Source organism: Accipiter gentilis, chromosome 11 (genome assembly GCF_929443795.1).
Source record: "Accipiter gentilis chromosome 11, bAccGen1.1, whole genome shotgun sequence".
Lineage (NCBI taxonomy): Eukaryota > Metazoa > Chordata > Aves > Accipitriformes > Accipitridae > Astur > Astur gentilis.
This window is the reverse complement of record NC_064890.1, coordinates 31,047,514-31,073,141: the sequence shown is the minus strand read 5'-3', so window position 1 is coordinate 31,073,141 and position 25,628 is coordinate 31,047,514. Positions and strand designations below refer to the sequence as shown.

Genomic DNA, 25,628 nt, shown 5'->3' with positions numbered 1-25,628 from the left:
AGATGATGTGCGCTTTTAGGACACGTGGCATTCTTTGTTTGCTATTACGTAAGTAATCCAGAACTGCGGAAAGATGTCTGCTTCTTCCTTCAGCTGCCCGCTGAACCTCTCTTAGAAGAAGACAGAGCATACGAAGCAGAGCGAGACTTACAGGCTGCAGACCTCTCGGTTCAAGTATGTCCTTCACCAGCAGTCACGCCCTGCACTTCACTAAAAGTGCCTTACTCTCTAATGAACTTTTCATATTTTCTGGTTTTGACTACTCGTGTTCACCAACAGTAGTTAGAGAGAGAAATACTGGATCAGTTTAAGAAAATAATTATAATAGGCCACACTCCATTACAGTTATTAATTGAACTTGCCCATTGAGGGTTAACAGTTAAACCATTTCTGTCTCATGTCTGAAAGAGATGATGATAGCCTTTGAAAAGTGAATTAAAATAACTAATGAACTCAGCGTATTCACTTATTTTGAATGTCATTCTAGTCTATAGAGTTTTCTAGTCACAGTCTACAGGTTTGTGCTGCTGAAAGAAAAAAACAGTTAAACAGAAAGGAGTGGTTTTCAGGTAGTTTATTGCATGAACTTACAGGACAGAATTGCTTATATGGACAATCATAAAAACGGCCCCTACAGTAATGCTGACTAAAAGCAATTTACTCATTTGAAGCTTATGAATGTTAAACAAAAAGCCAGGCTCAGGCTCAACAGGATTTAGTTTTGAGAGCAAACACATTAAAACAGATGTATTTTTAGTAAAAGGACTAGGATAAGGACCTGGCTGAGCCAAAAAGATGTTTTATGACAAGGTACTCAACCTACCTGTGTCTCAGGTTTCCCGGGAAGATAAGGAGGATAATAGCCTTTTTGCCCTTACACAGGATTGTGAAGCTTAACTTATAAAGAGCCTTATCCAAAGCCATTAAAGCCAATAGAAATCTCTCATTGACTTTAATGAGCTTTTGTTCAGGTCCTTTACAAGACAGCTGAAAGACTGCCATTGCCTTCAAGCCCTAATTTTATAAAGCTCTTTCATATCCTCAGCTTGGAGGCATTTGGAAACATTGAAATGTAGTAATGAGAGTATTATATTTACCAAAGAAATACCCATAAGATAAAATTGAACATTTTTTATTTTTTTTTTCAATTCTGAGAACACTATTCACTACTGCGTGCGTGTACATCCAGAAGTAAATATATACATACATCAGTTATCGTACGCATTTATTAATAACTTTCTCAGATACCCTTACATGTTGGTTGCATTACCATTTCTGCACTGCTGGATGCCAACTCTACACATTCAATCTGGACAAAGTACAGTTTATAATGACTTTTCCCGTGATTTAGCCAGAGTGTCAGATCCAGAATATAAATTGTCACTTTGTTTTTATGCTGGTGTTACCCTGGCTGTGCAAGCAAAGACAATAACTGATCTAGCATAAAGTTAACCTTTTAAAATCTTTAAGAAATTTGAAGCAGCAGAGGAGTTTAATACTTGATCAATTCTTTATAATGTGTCTCCTACATTTCTGATCTAAGAAAGCAGAAGCATTGCCAGGAACAGTACTGGTATATTTCCTATGCTGTCGAACTACAACCTCATAGTAAAAAGGCCCCCCCAAACAGGAAAATTACCAGAACTAAACCCAAAAACTTTAGAGGAACTTAAATAAGTGGTATCATAATTATTACATTCCCATAGTATGCCAATCAAGCAATGCTAAGCTAATATCATAAAAGCTTGACTTCATTCTAGAATAATTTGAAAACAGTAACAGCCACTCGAGAAGAAATCTCTATTCTAGTCCAGGTAGTTGAAATAAATTTCCAGCGATATGTAATATTTTTATCCCCTCAAATAACAGTAGAAAGATGCAAGTTCTCTGACTATTTATTGGCTGCTATTCAAAACAGCTATTTTCAGCATTATGAATGGCTGACATGACATATTTCCAAACCTGAAACACCATAGTATCAAAGCAATAGTATTATATAACACCTGCCATTCTATATTACACAAATAATTTTTTTTTTTTTTTTAAGACAACGTAAAATAAGCATGCACTACTTAATTTAGTCCAATATTCTGGAAAGATAATTAATATTTAAGTTTTGATCATATAGAGAGTTAACAGCATTTCTAGTTCAGCCCTACACACAGAGTTCCTGTTATTTTTGTAATATCAGTTAAGGTATTAATTTTATTCAAAGACTCAACTAAACAGAAAGAAAATATTAAACCTTTACAAACCTTAGTTAAAACACTTTGCTTTTATCTACACACTTCAGGAGAATGTCTCTCTATGCCTTAACATTCCAATTTCAGTCCTATAAAAACCATGCAATAACAAGAGATAATATAATTTATTTTATAATACTTTAATGAACTAAGTAAAGATAATTTAATCTGCCAAGGTTTTACATTTTAGAAATTCATATCTCTCCAAAGGTGCATCTAATTTAGAACTTGATTGGTACCAGGGTTTTTGCTTTATCAACCTAACCCATTAGGCCATTACACATATTGGTATTCTCCAAGAGAAAAAATGATTCTAACATCTGTTCTCAATCTGTTTTTCCATAATTTCCTTTTATGCCCCATGTAACTCATTAAGCTCATCTACAAAACATTACTGTGTCTGTCTACACTATATACACCTTTCTACTATAAGACTGCAGGAAAATTAAAAAAAAAGGTAGCCTACAACATAATCCACTTTAAAAATACACTATTTTTACTGAATCTTTTGATCCGAGAAAATATACCTGGTATTGCAAGTCAGAATTGTGACACACATAACATTTAACCTAACCTCTTAGTGACATATTACAACAAACTGAGCAAAATAGGTTCATGTCTCACCATTGTGCAGCTTGTTCCTTATGACTGCTGCAGTCTTATGAGAGGAAAAGTGTTTAAGAAGAACATACCTTCTGAATGGCTTGAAGAGAATGATTTTAATATTTTAATTCACTTGTGCAAATGATCTGCAGAGTACGGCAGAAAGAGGGGTAGAAAATGTCCCAGTAACCTAAAATCTAACTTGTGTGTAGAATGGAAAAGAACCTGGAGTCCGGTGTGTCCTTCTAAATACACTTCAATTTTTTTCTTTAGATGAAAATTTTCTATAGTTTCTTATTCTCAAGCTAGTTTCCAGCCCTGTGATCTCTTCTGCCCCCTTTTGCCTGCATTCAGTGATTGCTGCTCTAATTTAATTTCAGAGGAAAATACCTATTTACAGCTGACTTGCCCATAATGTATTCATCAACACAATAAAAAGATCATTCTTCCTGCAGAAAGCTAAAGAAATCATTGTCAAAAACTACCTTACTAGCTCTGGAAAGGTGCCACTGCTATAAAAAAAAGTGACCTACTATCCAATGTCAGCTAGCAGCTGATGACTAATGTGAGGTCAAAGCCTAGTGAAGGGGACTTTCTAATATTTATAAGCATCAGTGAATTGAGTAAAAATCTGAGGGTATTTAGATTTACCCCAACATGCTGTCTTGCATGAAAGCTGCGTGGTGCCTACCTTGAGGATTTTACCTTGTATTAATTTCTCTGTGAGTTGTTGCAAATCTGAAACCAATGCCCAACTGCTAAAGTTTCCCTATGCTCTGAGTCTACGCTGGCAATGTATTTGTAAGTGAAAAGAAGATCAGTGGCTTTACAACTAAGATTTATCTTGGGAACAGAGAGTGAGACAGAAAAGGAAAAGCCTACTAGGGGAAGAGAAAGAGACCTGCACAGGATAGACTGAATTAAATCCTACAGGAAAGAACCCCTAAAACTAGATGTTAGAAGTCTTAGAAGATACTGGCAGGAAAATAGTAATGAAAAACAGCAAGAAATACAAGCACAAAAAAAGTGAGACAAACCAAAAGACAGGCGATGGCATCCCATACTCCAAACCAGACAGTAGGCCTTTTTTGCATTTTTTTCCTGAGAACAAATTACTTCACGTTAATAATTGGGCTAAACTTCTCAGAGTCAGTGGGGTGACTTCTGTGTGAAATAGGTATGAAATGCATAAGAGTGGAAAAAACCCAGCCTTGACAACTCCCCTGTGACAACCAGAGGTTTTTTTATAATATTAGAAGAGCATTCTCTCTTAAAGACACGTCAAAAACCTGCATATGGAATAGGGCAGAAAGGACCTATATTTCCACAGCACGATGAACAGTTTATGCAACTATTTCCTATATGCCAGATTAAGTTAAAACAAGAACAGGAATCTACACAAAGTGTAACAAAACCAAAATCAAACCAAAACTGGAGTGCAGAGAAAGCATTTACTGTCTTCCTGATCAACAGATGCACATTTTTACTAGTCAAGAAACAGATTTTTCAGGTCACATTTTGTCTTTATTCAATATGAAAATGGCCCTATACAAAGAAAACTTAAATATTTATTTTTGGGAAAGTTTTGAAATATCTCTACCATCATCCACAGACCTGTTTAACAGTTAGCACTTAATAAGCACAGTTACAGTTTCCTAATTCTTTATCCCAGCACTGGCACTAAAGCAAGACCGAGCTCCCAGGAGGGAACCATTCCAAATTACATCAGCTGGCAACATGTCCTCGGGGAGCATCTGTCAGCTATGGGGAGCTGGCTCACCCTCTGCCTACTCCTCCAGTACATCCCTCCAAATTTAAAATCTCTACCACTTCTCCTCCACGTGGGGGAATGAAAAGGAGTCTTTATTCTTTTTATAATAGTTAAGAGCAAACTCAACCTCTGCTGACCAAGACACTTTATAAAGTCCAACAATGCTCACAAAAATAATAAAAATACAATCACAGTCAATTCATACTTGCTGTGTTGCACAAAGGACCCAGGAGACACGCACTGCTTTTCAGTTGCAAGGTGTAAATGATATACAGAGAATTGACTTACCGGGCCAAAAGCATTGCTGTCAAAGCTGTGTCCATGGTGATCACCTTCCACCCAAATATGCCCATGTGGAACTTTCACATACTTCTTTTTGTAACCAATGGTTCTAAAAAGAATTGCAAAAACGGCTCATCAGTTAAAAAGAAAAATTTACAGTGTTTTGTTAGGAAAATTCACATATTTATGGTTTTGGAATTTGACCTTGCATACCATCCAACACTTGCTTAAAAAAATCTGCGCTGAAGTCTTTTAGACTTCAACAGAGCTACTCGAAGTCAAAATATATAACAATTTTGTATGAGCTAGTTGCACTATCAGGGCCTGTTTACTACGTTGTTTTGGCAGAAATCACATCACAACAGGGAATGAGAGGCTTTTCAGTTAAATATAATTAAGGGATTCTTATTTCCATCTCTGTAGTAACAATTCTTTGAACCATCAGATTTTATCGCAGGCAAATGCCAGTGGACACATGTTGCAGACGCATAAAGATATTGTATTGAGAATGCTTTTCTTCTGGGGTAGCATTAGGTACTCATCATAAATAGTCTGGCATATCTGAACTGGTCTCCGATTCGGAGCTTGGATTCCTGTAATGCTTACGACCTGGGGGTAGGATTTCTTCAGCTGTAACAAGCTAAACAGGATAGACTTAAAGGAAACCTCTAAGAGAAGGCCAAGGGCTGCAAAAAAATGACATTGATGATTCAAGCCATTCTGCACAGAAATTCACACTGAAGCAGTGCCTCAGCATGTCCTGATATTACAAAAAATGACAAACTACAGGTAAGTCCTAAAGCTGAGGCGCAGAGTATGCAAAATTCCTGTATTTAGTTCCCCAGTAGCTGTCATTTTCACAATTCCAGTCTGCCTTTTACCATACACTTTTGCTTTCTTTCGGATGGCATCTGTTATTGTGCAATTATTCATGCAGAGAAGTGATTTTATCATGCACACTGAATTATTACCACGATGAAGCATTTACAGACAGGACTATGGATAGCGATACCTCTTATTTCGTTTTGGATAACCAAGTCTGTCCATAGACAGAAACAGACTTTTGATCTAGCTTGTTGCCTCCAGCTGCTCATCACTTTTCACTGTCTGGAAGATATGCCCCTAAAGCAGCAAGCAGAAGGAGCACACTCCAGAACTAACGAAAATCAACTGAAGAGAGAAAATCGCCTTCACCAGGAGATTCAGCTGAACTGTGCAACAGCACTGAACAGGGATGTTCACAAATCAAAAGGGGAAAACTGGTTTTGATGAGTGGTTTTTGGCTTGGGGGGGGGGGGGGGGGGTGGTGGGGGTGGTGAGGATGTTATAAGGACAAGCTAATTAATAACCTGGAGACCATGAAATAGTAGAGGAATAAGGAATCCTCAAAAGTGCAATTTATTAACTTTATTAGTCAAATAAAAATAATTATTTACTTTGCAAGACACAAAATCCAACCAGTGCTTTTTCAAACAGCTTTTTGTGGCAGCTAAATGTATGAGCATGCCAGAGCTATATTCTAATGGAGGTTCTTCCTGTACTTTCACTGGAAGCTGAAAAGTTTTCATCTTTCTTTAGAACGGTTTCATATTACACAGTATTCAAGACTGAGTTCCTAAACTGTTAAAAAAAACCAAAACGCAAAACTTTCTTGAGTTAGTAAATATGTGATTTCTTAAACACAAAGAGTAGTTCTGTAATAATTTAATTATGCAATTCCTTCCTCTTCCCCCCCCCCCCCCCCCCCCAAAGAAATATGGCATACAGTCTGGACAGGGAAATTATTTATGTTTTGAGCTTCCATAATGCTTTGTCCTACTGATAATTTCTTTTATAACGTACCATATGAGACTATATTTTACTAGAAACATGTTTTAAGATATAGGTTGAGAGAAGCTGGCCATTAATTCTGTTCTGTCTGATTTGACACTCTGAAAATTATTAAATTAGTATCTTCCATCAGTGATAAAGGCAAACAGTAGCTCCAAAAATCTTTAGTTTTCTCTTCCATTAATCTTCCTGAATATAGGAGAGTAGATTGTGATAAAGTTTTCTACCTTTACAGACTTCAAGCACAAGACTGAATTTCACCAGAAGGGTGAAAAGATTTGAAAGTTAATTCTGCTGACATGTTTACTTCATAAATGTCAGGAAAATAATATGGTAAATGCCAGTCAGCGACTCCATCTCAGACCAGACACAATCTCCTACCCCCAAATAATCTCCTCCTTTATCATGATTAGGAAATCACTAATAGGAAGGAAAAAAAAAAGAAAAGAAAAGAAAAAGAAAAAGCTTTTGCAGTAAGTACTTAGAAACAAAAATGGAAAAAATTTGGTCTGCATGGATAGGTCTTGCAGAGGTTTGCAGAGACCCTGTGAAAATAGAAAGGCTTAACAGAGGTCTATAGTGTCTTCTTTAAGGCCTAAGGCAAAAGGAAAAAGATTACAGAATGCAGTGATTATCAGTGGTTCTTTTTATTATTTCTACAACATAGGAAAATACATATTTCTTTACTACTCTTGAAATAACCGTCATAAACCAGAAAAATTTCTACAATTATGCAAAAATAAAGTCTCTTACAGTGATTAAAGAGGAATTATGTACGAATTCTCATATTGAAAAAGCAGATGATTGTACACAAGAAGGTTTGACTCAGAGGAAATAGAATTAAAATTGATGATGTTAATAAATGTATTAAGGGAATAGGGGAGAAAAAAAGAAATGGAAAAGAAACAGAAGCAGCAGTTCTAATTACCTACTTTAATAGATAGGACTGATACTGCATGGATAAATCCCTCTGTAAGCTCAGCAGATAAATGTAAAACCTTCTGCCATTTCATGTATAGGGTATATAAATCATCAGATTTTTCCCACATGTAGGTCCAATAGAAAAAAAGTCAAGATACATCATAAACAATCAGTACCTGTATACCCATGAACAAAAGAGAGGCAAGAAAATCTATTTTTCTAAGACAATTCCTTCAAAATATGACTGTAGTATTTGCATAGGACAGTTATCTAGGGACTTTGCATTCACTTTAGCAATCCTCCTGCAAAAAACTGTCCTGTGGAATGCAAGTGAATTTTAAAAACAGAGTTTTACTTGAGGTTTTACCTGCATGAATCAGTAACGAACTGCAGCAATAAGCTCATGTTACAGTAAATTGGATCATCCATTACTTAATATTGTTTTTAATTTTCAAGATAATTTCATTGTTGAATTACTTCACAACAGATCAATAAACCATTCATGCAAGCAAACCAGGCTACAGGCTTCAGAAAGCCATATGCAGTTAATGACAGTAGGTTATTTTTAATTACTGTTGCAAAGACTATGTTGACTTTTTTTAAGAACAAAAAAAGCCAGACTTGTAGTTTCCTCTCCTATGAAGAGGGCACAAATGGTCTCATAATCAAAATTAGTCAGTAACACTGCTCCTCTCTCACATGAATCTTGCAGAAACTAAGCACTTTAATCTCTGACTTAAATTGCAAGGAGGAGACCACGTGTGTGTGCTATATTGGCAATATGGCTCTTGCTCTAAATGTACAAAGTACCATTCATTCATTTCACTAGCTAACCATTTTAGCTAGACATGCTGAAAGAAAACCATTACCCATCTTTTTGTGCAATGCTACAAGGCCAAATTACTAACACAAATTATACAACATCATTTCTGATAAGAAAGAGAAGTGTTGACTCAATCCTTTTTCTTAAGGAAAGCTTTGCAAGCAACTGCCATCCACTTTTTAGATTTAGGACCATGTAAATATTTAACAGTTTTAAGTGTAATGATTGATACTTCTGTGAAAAATTAATACAATATAAAGTGAAAAATGACTTTGGAATGCTACTAGCACTCTTCAACAATGACAACAACAAACCCTAAAATCCTCAAGCCAAATATCAATTAAAAGCACAATTAGCTCATCAGGAATTTTACATCAACTCCTTCTGAGAGGCTTTTGCTACAAAAGAAATGCAGTTAATAATGTACTGTATATTTTGAAAGTAATGGAAAAAAATATTTTTCTTTCTTAGTCTCACTTCTCTGACTTTGCCTGTAATCTTGACCTCTTTGTTAGCTCTCACACATGAAGTATTTAATTTAAATTAGAAGATGTCTGAATGAATTCTTAGGAGAACGATTGGTGCAAGTAATAATTAACTTAGTATTTGTTAATTTCATATCTAGTTCATTAGCATGAGTTATAATTACTGAACAATCTTCCAAATTTCACAAAACCTCTACTATTCAAGAGTAGTCTTTCACTTTCTGAAACCTACTATCTTTGAAGTAAAAATAAATAAATACTGTTTAAATCTCATACCCTTCCCATTTTAAAGGTTCATTTTAGGAATAGCATAGGCAAAGACATTAAAATACCCAGGTTTCGATACATAGTATTCTGATAAAAAAACCTATTGGTGTGTGCAAAAAAAATATTTCAGGTTTTACTGAAGTCTTTGACAGGTTAGTAATAACCACCCATGCTACTGTTGCTCGAACCGTAGTTAAACTCTCACTAGCTTAAGAACAGAGTCTATGAGAGTTGCAATAATTTTCTTGATCAGAACGTAATGGAATTATATTTATCTTTTTAGTAATTTTTACAGAAATTGGTCTGAAATTCTGATTTATTTTTTTTCTTACATCTGATGTACATTTTGAACCTTTGCAAGGTTTTTTTCCTCCATGATTTAATAATTAACAGATGTACTTATATCTATCCTTGGCTAAGAAATAATTTCAATCTTGACAGTCAAAAATGAGCTCTATATGGTACTCTAACCACCTGCCCACAAGCAAGAAAAATCTGCTTTTGTAGGATGTGGTACCAGTGCCAAAGCAAGCAACTTGGCTCAGCTAAGTTGGATGAGCAATGATTGCCTTCAGTTTGATTTGACCTTGAGAAATCAGAAGGTCTCAGCAATCTGCATACCTTTTGGTGTCATTAGGAAACAGACACTCTAGATAATTTCCTCTGTTTGCACAGGAGAGAATAAACAAATACAAACTCTCTTGTAAAATAGGTCGTCTCCATCATACTTCAAGAGCAACTTTTTCCACACAACATAAATTGCTGTACATGTAAGTTTTCCATGTACATACATCTTCATCAAATTCACAGAATGAAAAAATAGTAAGATATTCAATTTCAGGTGACACCCAGATCCCAAGACATGAACCTTATTGTAATATATCATGTAAATTGTATTAGTATCACCACAGGGAATCTTCCATGTGACACTAAACACCTTCCAGCCCCTAAGAAATCTCCTTTTTCTCTTCCAACACACACATACAGCCATCTGTGTCTTTTTACGTCAATCCTTCCCTTACATACACTATATTCCTTTGACCACAAGCTGACATTTAAATAAGTTGCTTTTAGAAGACAGGGTTATGTACGTGAAGCAACTAAAATTTTTTTTTCTGAAGGGCAGGTTAACAGACTATGCACAAGAGTATGTCAATAGGTTAGGGAATGTTCCCTGGCTGTGTGCAGCTATTAACTTTTGCCTCAGAGCCGAAACATGTTTTCCTTAAAAGCTGCAGATCAGTCAATTATTGAGAGGCCCAACTTTAAAACATGCATCCGAGCTGAGTACTGGGAAAGTGCTGGAGCGGACCTCATGCTTGGGATGCTGCTTCTGGAGCACTGCCAGATCTGAAATATTGAGAAGGGAACCCCAAAAAGAAGACCCACCGGAATGACAGAAATGACAGAATCTGAAACCAGAGACTGACTCAGCGAGATTAGGAGCAGCCGTTAAGGAAGCAGAGGTTTCCTTTGCCTGTACTTGGGCGAATTTTTGAGCAATTTTTGAAACCTTGTCGGTTTCACCTTTTGCAAGGAAAGATTTTGAAGTTTCAGAAAAAATGAAGACTAATTTACTGGTGTCCTCATTTGAACAGAAATACGAAAAAAACACAACCTTTTGTAATAAATAAGCTAAGCAGTTAAAGCAAGCAAGATGCCAAACTGCAAATGGGATCTCTTTTTTCCCAGCTAAAGCATTCCTACCGAACTGATGCCCCAGTGCAGGTTCCTATGACTCAGCAGTCCTAAGAATAAGTAGAAGTCTGATATGGAAAGTACGGGAGATGTTTGTAACGCTGTTTTATTAATTAGATAATTTCTCATAAAGCATGTCATTCTAAACAAAATAATTATTTAGCCATTACTTGCTTCACCAGCTTCTTCAAAATAGCAGTTAATCACTTTTAAAACATACAATATTCAGGAAAGTTACTGGCTTTCAACTTAAATTAAAAAGCAGCCTAATCAGATACTGATATTTATACTTTTTGCCAATTACCTGCTGTGTGAAAGTTAGTTAAATTTTAAAAAGCATGCATCATGTATTGCATCAGGTAGCTTTTAAACTATATTTCTACCAGATGGCTATATCACACTGAGTGAGGTATACAAATGTGATTATATCACTATTTTGTAGGACAGTGCAATGTGGCCAATTACGCCATAACATTTTGAAACCAGAAGAAATGTAGTCATGCAAAATTTTGTATTACTAATGCAGCTGTTCTTTATATGAGTTGATAGAACCTAGATCTCATTTTCAGTAGGGCTTTCTTTATACCACATTGGCAGAGCAATGAGAACTGAGAATATTAATTCTAAGGCCAGAAGATACCAACGTGATGACCCAGCTTGAAATATGGGGAAGTACAACCTTTAGGCTTTCAAGCAGTAATTCATGCAGTGATTATTGAATAATTCACTATTAATTGACATCTTAAGCATGCACTGTTAAGTTAATTTAGAGTTTCCATTATTTTATGTCAAGATGTGCTTTATAAATTATACTTGCATTACAAAATATTTGATATTTTTATTATGTATTATAATTACTACATACTGCTAGTTTCACAGACATATGACTAGGCAAAAAGAATTTCATGTGAGTAAACATATAAGCCTAAGTTAAGTGTTCTAAAATGCTGCCATCCAAAAAGCACTCTGCTTTTATAAAAATTGGAATGAGGATTACTTTGATGCGCACATGTCAGTGATAGGGAGAAATTATTTATAGTGCCACATTACAAACAGGTAGAGAAGCTACTCTTCAAAGTTTAGCATGATAAATTTATCTTGTCAAAGACTTATCTCCCCCCACCAAAAGGGAAAGTTAGGAAGGTATGGAAATCTATTCTGTACATCCACTTGTATATTAATAGCTTTTTTTTTTACCTATGACTTCATGAACCACTTATTCTCTGCAAGCTTCATTCTGATCTATCTATTTTTTAATCTATTTTATATATACAGTTAAATAGATAGATGAAAATACACATCACCCGCATCACATATACATTAAAATAAAATCAGGTTTCTTAAACTATATGACTAACTTCTGACCCCATATATTCTTCCTCAATGCAGTCCTCTGCTACCTTTAAGATGGATCTCATTATTTATGTCATCTCACTTTTTCTTAAGGCACACCAAACTACCACTTAATTAAACTACATCAATTAGATTAAACATGTTTGTCTACATACCAGCTAGCTATAGAAACAAAAATTGAATTAGAAAAACTTTTAAACACTTCATAAAATATATCTGATAGTTCATATAACAAGATTTTTAAGTCAACACTATTTACAGTTAATCAAGTCCAGACAACACATTATTTATCCTTGTTCCATTTCACAGTATATGGCACCATTATTGTTACCATATTTGGATGAAAGTACCGCAAATAATACAGATTAATGTACAAGATTGCCTACCAAACTTTCCATTTTATTAATGAGATTCATCAGATTTTGCCTTCAAGTCTTTCAGTAACTGAACTTTTTTCTCTTGTAAAATAATCAGTCTTTTGTTATTGCTAAATCTGTAAATGAAAATTTGCCAACAACGTGTTGTGGTTTAAGCCCAGCTGGCAACAAAGCACCACGAAGCCGCTCGCTTGCTCCTCCACTGCTGGCCCCAGTGGGATAGGGAGGAGAAAATACAAGGAAAACTCATGGATCGAGACAAGGACAGGGAGGGATCACGCACCACTTACGGTCACGGGCAAGAGACAGACTCAACTTGGGGAAAAAAAAAATATCAATTTAATTTACTACCAATCAAATCAGAACAGGATAATGGGAAGTAAAACCAAATCCTAAAACACCTTCGCCCCACTCCTCCATTCTTCCTGGGCTTAGCTTTATTCCCAAATTCTCTCCCTCCTCCTCTCCGGCGGCGCAGGGGGACGGGGAATGGGGGTTGGGGTCAGCCCGTCGTACCTTGTCTCTGCCGCTCCTTCCTCCTCAGGGGCAGGACTCCTCACTCCTCCCCTGCTCCACCGTGGGGTCCCTCCCAGGGGGCACAGTCCTCCATGAACTTCTCCAACTGAGTCCTTCCCCGGGCTGCAGTCCTTCAGGCACAGACTGCTCCAGCGCAGGCTTTCCCATGGAGTGGCGGCCATCTTGGGGGGTAACCCCTGCTCCGGCATGGGCTCCTCTCTCCCCGGGCTGCAGGTGGGCCTCTGCTCCCCTGCTCCCTGCCACGGGCTGGGGGGGACAGCCTGCCGCCTCACCAGCAGCTGCAGGGGCATCCCCTCCTCCAGCACACTTCCTCCCCCTCCTTCTTCACTGACCTCGGTATCTGCAGAGGGGTTCCTCTCACATTCCAATCCCACTACTCACTGCAGGTTCCCCTTCTTAAATCTGTTCTGCCAGAGGCACTACCACCATAGCTGATGGACTCAGCCTTAGGCCAGTGGCGGGTCCAACTTGGAGCCGGGGAAGCTTCTGGCAGCTTCTCACAGGAGCCACCCCGTGCTACCAAAACCCCGCCACACAAACCAAAACACAATGTTTAAGGCTTTTCTGCAAAACTTCTTCCACCACCTATTCTAGCCGTCTAATGAAATAAATGTACGTGCCAGTATTGTGCATATTTATCTAAAATGATAAAATGATTGAAGGGACAAAGAACAAGGCAGCTCATCCACTAGAGATATTAGCCTCATTTCAAGCCTGAAGTTCTCTTGATTACACCCCATTTTGTACCAGACAGAGCACTGTAACAGAGAAGAGACTAGAAATAATTATAAGAGAGAAAAGATGAGAGATCATTGCTTATGAGAATCACAGAATTTATGGGATCATTGCTATGAGCAAAGGTATCCTTGACAGATCAGTTTCCCAGCAAAAGATGTTAATCATACCTTTGAATCCAGATATATTTGATGAAAACACACCAAAGACTTAGACTGCAAAAGGAAGGTGGAATCATTGCTTCTAACTGTCTTATTATCACATAATTTCGCAGATAATTGCTCAAATTTCTGTTCAAGGTTAATTTAAACACAATTCATTTTTATGTTCTGTTTCTTCCTTCCTTTCCTGCATTTTCAAAATATCCTGAAAACACTCAAATTTTTTAATGAGTAAGCAGCTATGGAGCTGCTATTGCTTTGTACGATCAATGTATATGATACAATATGCTCTTTATCTCAACGTACTTCTCCTCCATATATCTCTTTCTGGAGATGTTTTTAATTATTTCCACAATTCACTAAGAATTTTTCCCAAAGCTATAATTTCATTTAATCATGACAATAACTATATGAGGTCATAACATTTCTAGATCGTATTTTACCTTCTTTACATATTCTACTCTGTGCTTTAAAGATATGTTGCATATCAAGGGCCAGGGTTTTGCTCCTCATTTGATACTTTCACCTATACGTATATATTCACATCACTGGGTGTGATTATACACATCTGGACTCGATGACCTAAATGATTCCATGACCACAAATGTCTGTTACACAGGCAAGCATTCTATGAGTTGAGTTGAAAAAGCTACAGGTACCAGAAGTTATTTTCTAGGTCTTGTGAATAGTAGAGCTGCAGCAGCAGTATCGACCAGCAATGCCAGGCGATCTGGATTTTGAGGAAATAATTTCTCCTGAGGTAGAATTTCTTTGTATTCATTTGCAGTCAATTTTTATGATTCCCATTTCCAGCCTCATGTTGCCCTTCCGTATTTTTTTCAACTTGTCCCGTGTCCCTTCAGAAACTATGGAAAAGACCACTGCAGATCACCATGCAAATAACACTTAGCGCAGGAATTTCCCTCTGTTCCTGAGAGTTTCGCTTACATAGTCAGGAGCCATGGGGCTACCTCAAGCATTTAATATTGCTTGTTCCTGCAAAGCAGAACTCATTTTGCTCCTACTGCTAAGAACGATCAACTAGCAGTAGCTTCGGTCCCACAGATGACATTATCCCTTCTTCCTGTAACATTTGTGTGTGCTTTTGTTCTTGGGTCTTCTACACTACTCTCTTCATATTGTGTGCCACTTTATTTTCCCTGCATGTGTTTCATCTGTTCTAGTACTAACAGCATTCTCATTTTATGATCCTTTCCACAGCAGCTCTCCTTAACCCTTTTAGGAAAATGTCATTTTGGTGAATTTTTAATGAAACTATGGATGATTTCTGCTAACCTGTGTTTGAAATCACACAGATAAATTCAGAATCTGGTCTTCCTTTTTTTTTTTCCAAATTGATCAAACCTATAGCAAAATACTGCGGAGGTGATACTGTGGAATACCTGTTCAAGGACCATATTCCTTTGAAGGTCCGCATCATAGAATAGTTTGGGTCGGAACGGACCATTAAAGATCATCTAGTCCAACCCCTTCTGCAGTGAGCAGGGACATCTTCAACTAGACCAGGTTGCTCAGAGCCCCGTCCGACCTAACCTTGAGTGTGTCCAGGGATGGGGCATCTACCACCTCTCCCAGCAACCTGTTCCAGTGTTGCACCACCCTTGTCATAAAAAATGTCTTCCTTATATCTAGTCTAAATCTACCCTCTTTTAGTTTAAAACCATTGCCCCTTCTCCTATTGCAACAGGCCCTACTAAAAAAGTCTGTCTCCATATAAAACTTGTATTACTGCCTCTAACTGTATTGAGAGTATTTTTATTTAAAGCAAGTATTAGAAAATTCTAAATTTGATATCAATATATATTTTGCAATTTGTTCAACATTGGATATTATCTAAAGACAACTGCATATACAATATGTATGTGAATATAAATATTCTTACATACTTTTACACAAATCTGTCACTCCCATTTGAGATACTGAAACTACTGCATTCTTTTGCTCCACACATTCTCTTAATCAGAAGAACCATAATTATTTTCAGGGTAAATTAAAACAAAAACAAAACAGTAATTTTGTGTTGAAAAAAAGAGCAACATCTCATCTGTTGCATTCACTTCATTTAAATGGCTAACTAGCTTACTGATTCAGCAAAAAGAAAACATACGATATCTTATTTTTCTCTACTGCAGTCTTTCACTTGCGAATCTGTCTAATTCCAACTGCCAACACTGTGCCCTTTCAAGTTAAGATTATGAAAATTATTCAGTTTGCTTCTTTTGATAAAAGTCCCATTAACCAAATGAGTGTATCATTTCATTACCTCCTCACATTTCTCTACTAAATTATATTGATAATTAACATGACAGGTTTTTGCTAATATCATTAAGAGCTATTAACAATATCATATCATATATTAGATGGGAATCATTTGTTAGATTCATTATCATTAGCTTTGTAATTTCACCAAGGTAAAAACTTACTAGTTATTCTAGGTCCTCTAAGTAAAATTACCAAACCCCACCATCATTGTCAAATTGGAAATTTTGTACCTGTAAGAAGGGGAGGATAAATAGAGACCAAAACCTACTGCTATCAGAAAGATTAATTCTTGCACCCCACATCCTCTTTTTATTAATATTGAATCAGCTGGGAAAAGCTCTGGATAAAATTTTAGCTTTAGACATGTTTGAAGGAATGGAAGACAATTGTTTTGAAGTGAACAGCTGAGACTTACAGTACTGTAAACAAGACCAAGATTTCACCTGATATACATACTTGATGGTTTGGTCTTAATGGCATACTGCTGCAATACCTTCTTTTTCCCTGTTTCAGTAACCGATGTAGAAATTTTCCTCTCAGTAACACGCTAACCTAAGAAAGGAGATGGTCCAACTTTTTTCTAGATGAAAAGTTGTGGAACTTGGAAGTTGACTCAGCAGTTAAACTCCAGTGTGCAGAATCTGCAAGTATTAAATAAAGCTCTCTATAAAGCTCTTCTTGCTTGAACTCACTTTTTCTCCTCACTCAACTCCTCTCCCTTAGCAGTTCTGCCACAGAAACTGTCGAGGGAGAGGCTGTGGCCTGACCTTTGGTTACCTGTCCTGTGTGTTTTGCCAGCCTCAGGGTGGAGGTTGCTGGCCATGCCAGGCTTCCAAAAAATGTGCTCTGTGCATGTAAATGTGAGAGGAGGAGGAGGGGAGGAGAGAAAAAAGTTTTTAAAATTCTTTGTATCCCAGAGGGGAAAATCACGGCATCTACTGCCTTGGAGAACCCCGTTGGCCTGTTCCTCTTCTGAGGAAATGCTGACTGGGGAGTAGCCCTCTTTTTTCGAAAAGTGGTGATAGAGGTGGTCACAGCAGCAGTGCCTCTTCATCACTGCTAGAGGTTACTGGGCTAGAGGTTAAAACTCCTGTATTCTGATTCCTGGATCCTCCTCAACTTAAGGTTCTTTGAATCCCAGCCACTCGACATAGGCAGAGGACGAAGAGAGAAGTCAAGCCCAACTGTTGAGGCTAGATAATTGCACAGCCAGGGAAAACTATGCAATCAAGGACAAAAAGACTTGCTTGCATAGCGGTGTCATTCTAGACTTCTGATGTAGGTACCCATTTTATAATACGATATTACTGCATCAAAACAGAGACAAACCCTTCTGGGTTGATCACAGATCAGGCCTTTTTCCCCCTCCAGCAAGGGTGCACTAACAACTAGACTAGAACTACTCTCTCTGTTGCCTGCTCTCCTTCCGAATCTCTTCCAATTAAATTTCAACCAGCTCTTTCAATCCTTGCCTCACGTCCTGGAGGCGAGCACGGGGACACAACGTCACCACGAGCACTTACAGCTTGATGATTATGGCATTCTCCAGCAATAAGGAGGAGTGGGGTCAAACCCCCACTCAGACTTTACGAGACGTTAGCGGTGTTCTTGATTGCATCTATTTTGGTGTCTAGGCATTGTCTGCTAAACTACCTGGCACTTCTGTCCACAGGCAGCTGCTTATCATAAAGTAGCAAAGAATTGTTGGAGTACCAGACCTCTGGCCGGGACAGAAGTGGGACTGATAGCAACAAGTCTGCATTTAGCTGAGATTCAGATGGACTGGATTTTACTGAGCCCACGGAGCCTCAAACAGGGCACCGCGCTGTACAAATGAAAGTACTATTGAAGCACCAGATAGATATGTTAACATTCAGCACAACCTAACCCGTCCTCCTAAGACTGACAACATACTTGCTCGCTGATGTAAAAGGGCCTTTCAAAATACTTTTTGTGAGGTATCTACTCTACAAAGACTCTAGAACAACTTACTCGGGACTGAGAAAAAACTAAGATCCATTACTCTGTAGAGCTTATTTAATAAATAGTGAAGAGAGATTTTGCAGTTTCTCATGTCAGAATGGCATTTGCAAATGCTAAAAGAAGTTTTAACACATCACAAAGAACAATACTCCATCTGGGGTTTTTTTGGAACCTTGTAAGAAGATCAGCATTGTGAATAGCTGTCTCAGTTAAAATCTGATTCTTGTAGACTTGTGACTGCTAAAAGAGTCTGGCAATATCTCTGCCTAGCTCCAACTGTAAGAAATAATTCCCCACCCACACACCTCTCACACAGAAGCTAATTGTTATACCTTCTTTATTGCTTAGCACTAACTAAAGGTATTAAAATTTCCTAATCTGCTTTAGGCAGCATATACAAAATGTGGAACCTTAACTTAATAAGTGCTTTCAGGATGTATTTTTTTTAATTTATGGAAAGGGGAGAGTTGTTATTCCCTGTACAATGGAAGCGTGAAACTTCACGTTTCCTTCTATTAACATTTGTTAGAAAAAATACGAAAAGATGCCTTTTATTGCTTTTCCTTTAAAAGTGCATTTTCTTTTGTAAAGGACACTACTATCAAAGATAAGTGAGAATCTTGCAAGTAAGCCGTAAAAATATTAACTCTGTATTATTAAATAAATGTATATTTTTTGATACAAATTAAGATTATGAGTTTTAAAACTCCCAAATATGTCAATTTTTAAACCTCAGATATGTAAGAAAACTTATTGAATAGTAATGAAGATGTGTTAGAAATCAGCATGATACTTTCTGCTGAGAAAAAAATCCAAAATAACTGATGGAAAAATGAAGGGAAAAGAGTTACACAGTCAGAATAGACTTTATAAATGTAATGTGACACTGGTCCTAATTTGGGAAATATAATGGAAGCTAAGAACAATATGAAATTTCACGTAACATTCATCACAAGCCTTCCTGAAATTTTAAAAGTAGACTAAATCCAAGAAAGAAGGGGGTTTAATTATTTATTTATTAATTTATTTTCAGTCTTTGCCTCCTGCAAGAATAGTTATTGTCATAAAAGCTTGGTTTGGATTTAGACTTGCCAAATTTTAACCTGAAAAACTTGCTTCAAAAGATCTAAGAAACAACAGGTTTCATATGGCTTCTATTAAAAGATATGAGCACATCTGTGTAGATCAGACTGCAGAAGACACCTACATTGGAACCGGTGATGCTCTTTCAGACTGAACTTTCAAATTACAGTACTGCAAGACTCTTCATCCTTTGAGGTTTCCCATCTTTTGTATAGACACAATGAAATTCAACCTCTGTTTATATATCAACCTTATTTTAAAGGATATTTGTATTCATGGAAAGTTGAAGTGACCTATAATACAATCTGCAATTGCCAACAAATTTTTTTTTAAAGAAATTTCCAAGCATGACTTTTTTCAGCATTACCAGTGTGTAACATAGCATAAATTACTACTACTGAAATGCCTTGAAACATGGTGAAAGTAGTGCCAATCAACATGCAAATAAACCCCAAAATATAATAAGACAATTGTAATACAGACTTCTCTGAAGCGGCATTTAAATAATTTCAAAACAAACTTTCAAGTGAAAAAATATGTCACTTTCAGGAGCCTTTATCATGGAAGTCTTTACAAAAATTATATTTTAGTTTGTAAAATATTTCAGCTACTTTTTTCCTGACCAGCCCTACAAAATCATGTGACTGGAGAGAGGTTTCATTTTTATTTTTACTGGGAAACATTCAGTGAAAGTTACAGGTCAATTTTATAAAAAATGAAGAGTGTTTAGCATCTTCCCCATCATAGCTACATTAACCAAATTTAATAAAAAAATCCCGAACTGCATGTTACGAGAAAATGTAAGCAACCAGGAATGGGTTACTGCCTGTCCATAATAAACCTGCACTGATAATATGTAATAGTTGCTGGACAAAATACTATATAACAACGTGCTCAATTCTCATTCACTGGACATCCAAGCTGTCTTCAGCTCACCGTGCTATCTGACATGACTCTGTGTCCCTATGGACACCCGATGGTGCCTCAGGTTCTCACTGAAAATGCCCACAAAGCACGTGGCAGACTAACCTTGATTGCCTGGACATCTCACCTGCCCTTGGGTATGGAGCCTCCAAATCTCCCAAGAACGCTCCTACTACCACATGGCAATAAGCCAAAGCTGGGTAGTAACAACTACCTGGGTCCTTGTATGTCCACCTTGCTCACAGTACCTGGGTCCACCTGGGGAGCAGTGAGGCGTCGTATTTTCTTTCCTTATCGTCCGCAGACCTCATTGCAGTGTCGCACCCAAGGTAATTTTGGTCTAGAACAAAAACCCACGACCTTCCACAAATTGAAGCGTTGAGGGATTCATGTATTCAAGGATTATCCAAGTTGAATTCAAAGTGTGTCTGTTCAAAACATTTTGTTCAAAACTTCAAGCAAGGCAAGGCGGAGAAAAGAGGAGTTTTGCTTGAAATGAAAGCCTGTCAATTTACTTGTGGCTGATATACACAGCTCCAAAGAGACCCCTGAAATAATTTCAAGTAGTAGACATAAATTACTGAATAAAAGGACTGAAATAATACCAGTGCCTTCAGTTTTCAAATTTTAAAAAGGGTCTCTCTCTCTAAGCACTTTTTTGTAACTAAAGTCACAGGTGCCTAATTCCATGATTTCTTCACAATTCTAATTAAACTCATTAAATAAATGATGTTAGTGCCTTCATGCCTGACAGTTAGTATGAATAAAGAATGTAGAGATCATAGCACACAACAGCTGGTTTTAATTTCTAGCCAACTGTCTAAACATTAATGCAAGATTCAGGTTCTTCCTCCTATTTTTAATCTTAGCTGGAAGAAAAATGAGAGAAAAAACTCTTTTTCATATTTCAAGATATTATAAATACAGGTGTGCGCATGACCATCTGAACACATACATGTTTATTCAGAGGGCTAGCATAGCCACCTTGAGCAATCTACGTGCTGAATTTTTCTAATATTTCCTTCCACTGAAGAAAATTTTTGTCTTGCACTACAATCCTGTAAAGCAAGTGAGTAATCAGCCAGGGTGACTGGTGATTTCTGTCCCTTATTGCAACTGGATGATTACTTTAAGTGAAAAAAGTAAGTGATAAGCATGAATGAAACAAATATTCAAGTATTTTTGTTCTTAAAAGGAGACATTTTCTAGGAGGTTTCTACTAAGAATTATTATTACTGAAAATAAACAATTATAATTTGAAGTAAGCATCATGCAAACTATTTTCTTGATATTAGATTCATATCTAAAATAGATACTAATATTTCTTGCTGTTTAAGTTTCAGATAACATTACAGTATATCCAAAAAGCATACTCATCATTAATCTTTTATGAAGAGTATAAGAAATGCTTTATTTCTGGGTCTGAGCAGCAGTCCACATAGTCCTATAGTCCATCTCCAAACAATTGCAAAAGCAGACTGTGCATGTTAGCCTGGGAACTCTCCATGAGCATCGAGATTTATGGTACCAGAGATGTTTGATCGTACATTGTTGTCTACTTCTTTTAGCATCCATGTATTGATCTGTTATCCATGATTTTCTCTAACCCATTTTTGAACCTTCTAATACTGTCTGCCTTCACAGTCTCCTGGGGCAACAAATTCCAGAAGTTCACTATCTGCTGTATAAAGAAGTATTTTCTTTTGTCTGTTATGGACCAATCTCCCACCAGTCTTGTCAAGTGCCCCCAGCTTCTCTATTGTGGGATTTGGTGAACAATTCAGCTCATGCACTGCTTTCACGGTTTTGTAAACCTTAGGTATTTCTCCCCTCAGCCTCTGCAAACTGAAGATTTCTCATGTTTTCAGCTGCCAATGTTAGGCAACTGCTCCATCAACATTGTTTTTGTTGTTTTTTCTCTTTAACCTCTCTCCGTGTCCATCTTTAAAATCAAGTCTCAAGAAGCAAGAACTGACAGTATCCTTTAGGGGGTTTTTACTCCTAGCCTGTTAAGGCAGATCTATATTTGCTGACTATTTTGTTAGTTTTTCAGCTGTGGTATTACAATTTAGATCAACAGTGGAAACCTAATAAACAGAAATGCTTAATTTAGGAATAGTCTAATACTTTCCAGAGCAGCCTACTATTTGCCACAAGCACCCGTTTTTAAACATTTTTTCTAAAAGAGCTCAATTACACACAGTCCAGTATTGGACAATAGTAAAGAAGTGCTCCATGGAGCCTAAAATGATTTTGAAAGGTGATCTTTGCTCTTAGGAGTAGATGTTAATAATAGCTTCTTTTTTTCTCACAACACAGGAATTTCATATTGCTTTGTTAACAGGAAAACCCTGCAAAGCAGTAAAAATTTCAAACCAAAGATCCTCAAAGAAATAATCAGAATCACCTACAAAAGGAAAGGCCATTGTCCTCATTAATACTTCCACAGCATTCAATAACCTCACAGCATTGAGTCAATTGATGTCTCATTAAACTGGTGTATTTCTCCCATTCTCCTTATCCCCAAGTATGTTTTCCATTTAATGTTACTAAACCAAGAAAATGTTCCTTCAATATTAATTCTTAAAAAAGCCTTCAGAATTATTGTTTGACCATTTTAAACACCAGCAGAGAATCTAGTCCTGTGTCTGGTCACAGCAGCACTTTCTTGTCACTGCCTTGTATGTCAGCAGGAACACAAGTATGCTGACCACTTCACTGATGCTTGTATCGTTAAGAAATACTTGGCAAGTAAGGGAAATTCTGTATTTCTTTTTTGTCACAAACTGCTACAGAGGAATTATTTCTGATTTTGCTTTACATAATCTTGCAATATGAGAGTAGGAGAAAATAGATATATTTTTGTATAACAACAGAGAATCCCAGCATGCTGTATTTCTGGAAAGAAAAGTGCTATCAGCATGATCAGATGGTTCGAAAGAAGTGTCCTGGTTTAACCCCAGCCAGCAGCTCAGCCCCACGCAGCCGCTCGCTCACTCCCCTCTGGTGGGATGGCGGAGAGAATCCAAAAGGTAAAAGTGAGAAAACTCGTGGGCTGTGACGGCGACAGTTGAATAGGTAAAGCAAAAGCCGCGCACGCGAGCAAAGCAGAGCAAGGAATCCATTCCGGCTCCCCCTGGGCAGGCAGGAGTTGAGCCACCCCCAGGACAGCAGGGCTCCATCACGCCCAACGGGGACTGGGGAAGACAAACGCCATCGCTCCCAACGTCCCCCCGTCCTTCTCCTTCCCCCAGCTCGAGATGGGGAGCGTGACGTCCTACGGTCTGGGATCTCCCTCGGGTCGGTCGGGGTCGGCTGTCCCGGCTGTGTGTCCCCCCAAGCCCTTGTGCCCCCCCAGGCTCCTCGCTGGTGGGGTGGGGGGAGAAGCAGAACAGCCCTTGGCTCTGGGTGAGCGCTGCTCAGCCGTGACGGAAACGTCCCGGGGTTATCGACACGGTTTCCAGCACAAATCCAAAACACAGCCCCGTACCAGCTAGTATGAAGAAAATTAACTCTCTCCCAGCCAAAACCAGCACAAGAAGTGAGAGTACAGTGACAGGAAGCCACAGAAAAGACTTCTAATCATAATAGCCTGAGATAGATACAAAACTCCAAATTCTTATTTACAAACCACAGAAAAGAAGAAAAGAAATCAATCAAAATCAAAACTGTTTCTACTTATGATGGCCAGAAGAAATGTAGAATTTAGGATCAAAACATAACAACGTATAGGTTCCTAAACTTATTTTGAAATGATAGGTATCAGGCTCTGCCTGCTTTAGCAAAGCGTAAACAGTCGGTCATCACCAAAAGCTGAATTAGAGGTACATGAAAGAAGAAAAAAGGATGAACATGGAATGTATCACTCCTTGAACATTACTTTGAACGTTGACATTACCTTTGGTCAATATATATTTTAAAATCAAAATTTTATAGGCATCATGCAAAGCAAAAGGATCAAGAATAAGACTTCTAGTCTAATGACGTGTAGAATTAATCTATTTAAAGATTACAAATTTCAATTTTAGATTATTAATATCAGATTCCATAGGGTGGTGACTCAACCCAGCAGAAAATGTTTTCATGTCCCCACAGAAAGTCTGCTATTTCAATTGCCTTCCCATTTGCATAAGGATGAAACAGATGTCTTTCACCACTCTGAGAGTTGGAGAACGTTAGCCATGAATTACATCCATAGTTAAAATTTCATCAAAACCAATATATATTTTATACAGCAAATCATGCGGAAACTCTGCATTTCCTGATTTAAAAAAAATAATTATCTGAAAATAGCCTGAGTATCCCCAGTGATTTCAGAGGGGGTGGGGGAAATGGAGACTCATTCAGTCTGAATAGTCTACACTTCAAATGGATCTTTTGATAAATATAAAAATTGTCTGGGACAAGAAAAAATATTTCCCCCTGACAGGTTTCTAGGATCATTCAGGGAGAGACTTTGAATCCTTTATTTTGGGTTAGCAACTACAATCAAGTAGAAAAAACTGACATTACAAAAAGGACTCAGATGACCTGTACCAGTTCCTGGGTTCAGAGAAAATGTCCATCAGCCATAAGCGCCTACCAGTTAAAGGTGATAGACAAGAATAAACGTATCAGTGAGAGAGGGAGATGGCTAAAACTAGTACTGATAAAGCAGTGAGTTGAATAAGTTGCAGCTGCCCGTTATACTGTGGTATGTATTTCCCCTGGCACTTTTCCTGGAAAGCATTTGAAAGGGCCTTGATGTGAAACGGGAAAATCACTTGGAAGTCTGGGTTACTCCTTCATTTTGTTCCACATGCAGCAAGAATGGTAACACTTGTTCCCTTTACAGAGCAAAGTGGTCCTAACCAAAATGAGGGTCCTCATATGCTTGTCATTTTGTTCTGGAAACAATATAACTGACTATAATATAACTTCTGTGTAGACTTTACTATCCATAGAAACTGGCAAAAGGTAGGGAAGAACGAGCACTATTGTCCATGTTTAATATACCGATCTAAAATGAAGAATGATGGCTGTTCAGCAAAACTTAAGATTTCCCGAGTGCCAGACAAGGCCATATCTTCCTTACTTGACCACTCGTATGGCTTTATTTATAAAGATAGTTTTTAACTGCAGTTTTTCTCTTGAGTTTTTCCATCAATAGCTGTTATTACTGTTACAGTAAGAAAATAATTTGTATACACTGTTCTAATAACTTTACTGTACAATACCCCATCCCATCTGTTCGTGTTTGTTCTTCAACACTGGAAAAAAATCAGTTTTG

At 37.5% G+C, this 25,628-nt stretch overlaps 1 protein-coding gene across 3 annotated transcripts in view; it reads right to left on the bottom strand.

The window, feature by feature from the left end:
- IMMP2L (inner mitochondrial membrane peptidase subunit 2) overlaps positions 1-25,628 on the bottom strand; it is a 474,097-nt gene that overhangs the window by 97,703 nt on the left and 350,766 nt on the right. For all 3 annotated transcript variants that reach the window (XR_007507694.1, XM_049814274.1, XM_049814275.1), the window contains exon 5: positions 4,906-5,008. Coding sequence is in view for 2 of the 3 variants with exons in the window: in XM_049814274.1 (XP_049670231.1) it covers positions 4,906-5,008 (103 nt within the window). In the remaining variant the exon portion in view is untranslated. The remainder of the gene's footprint in view (positions 1-4,905; positions 5,009-25,628) is intronic.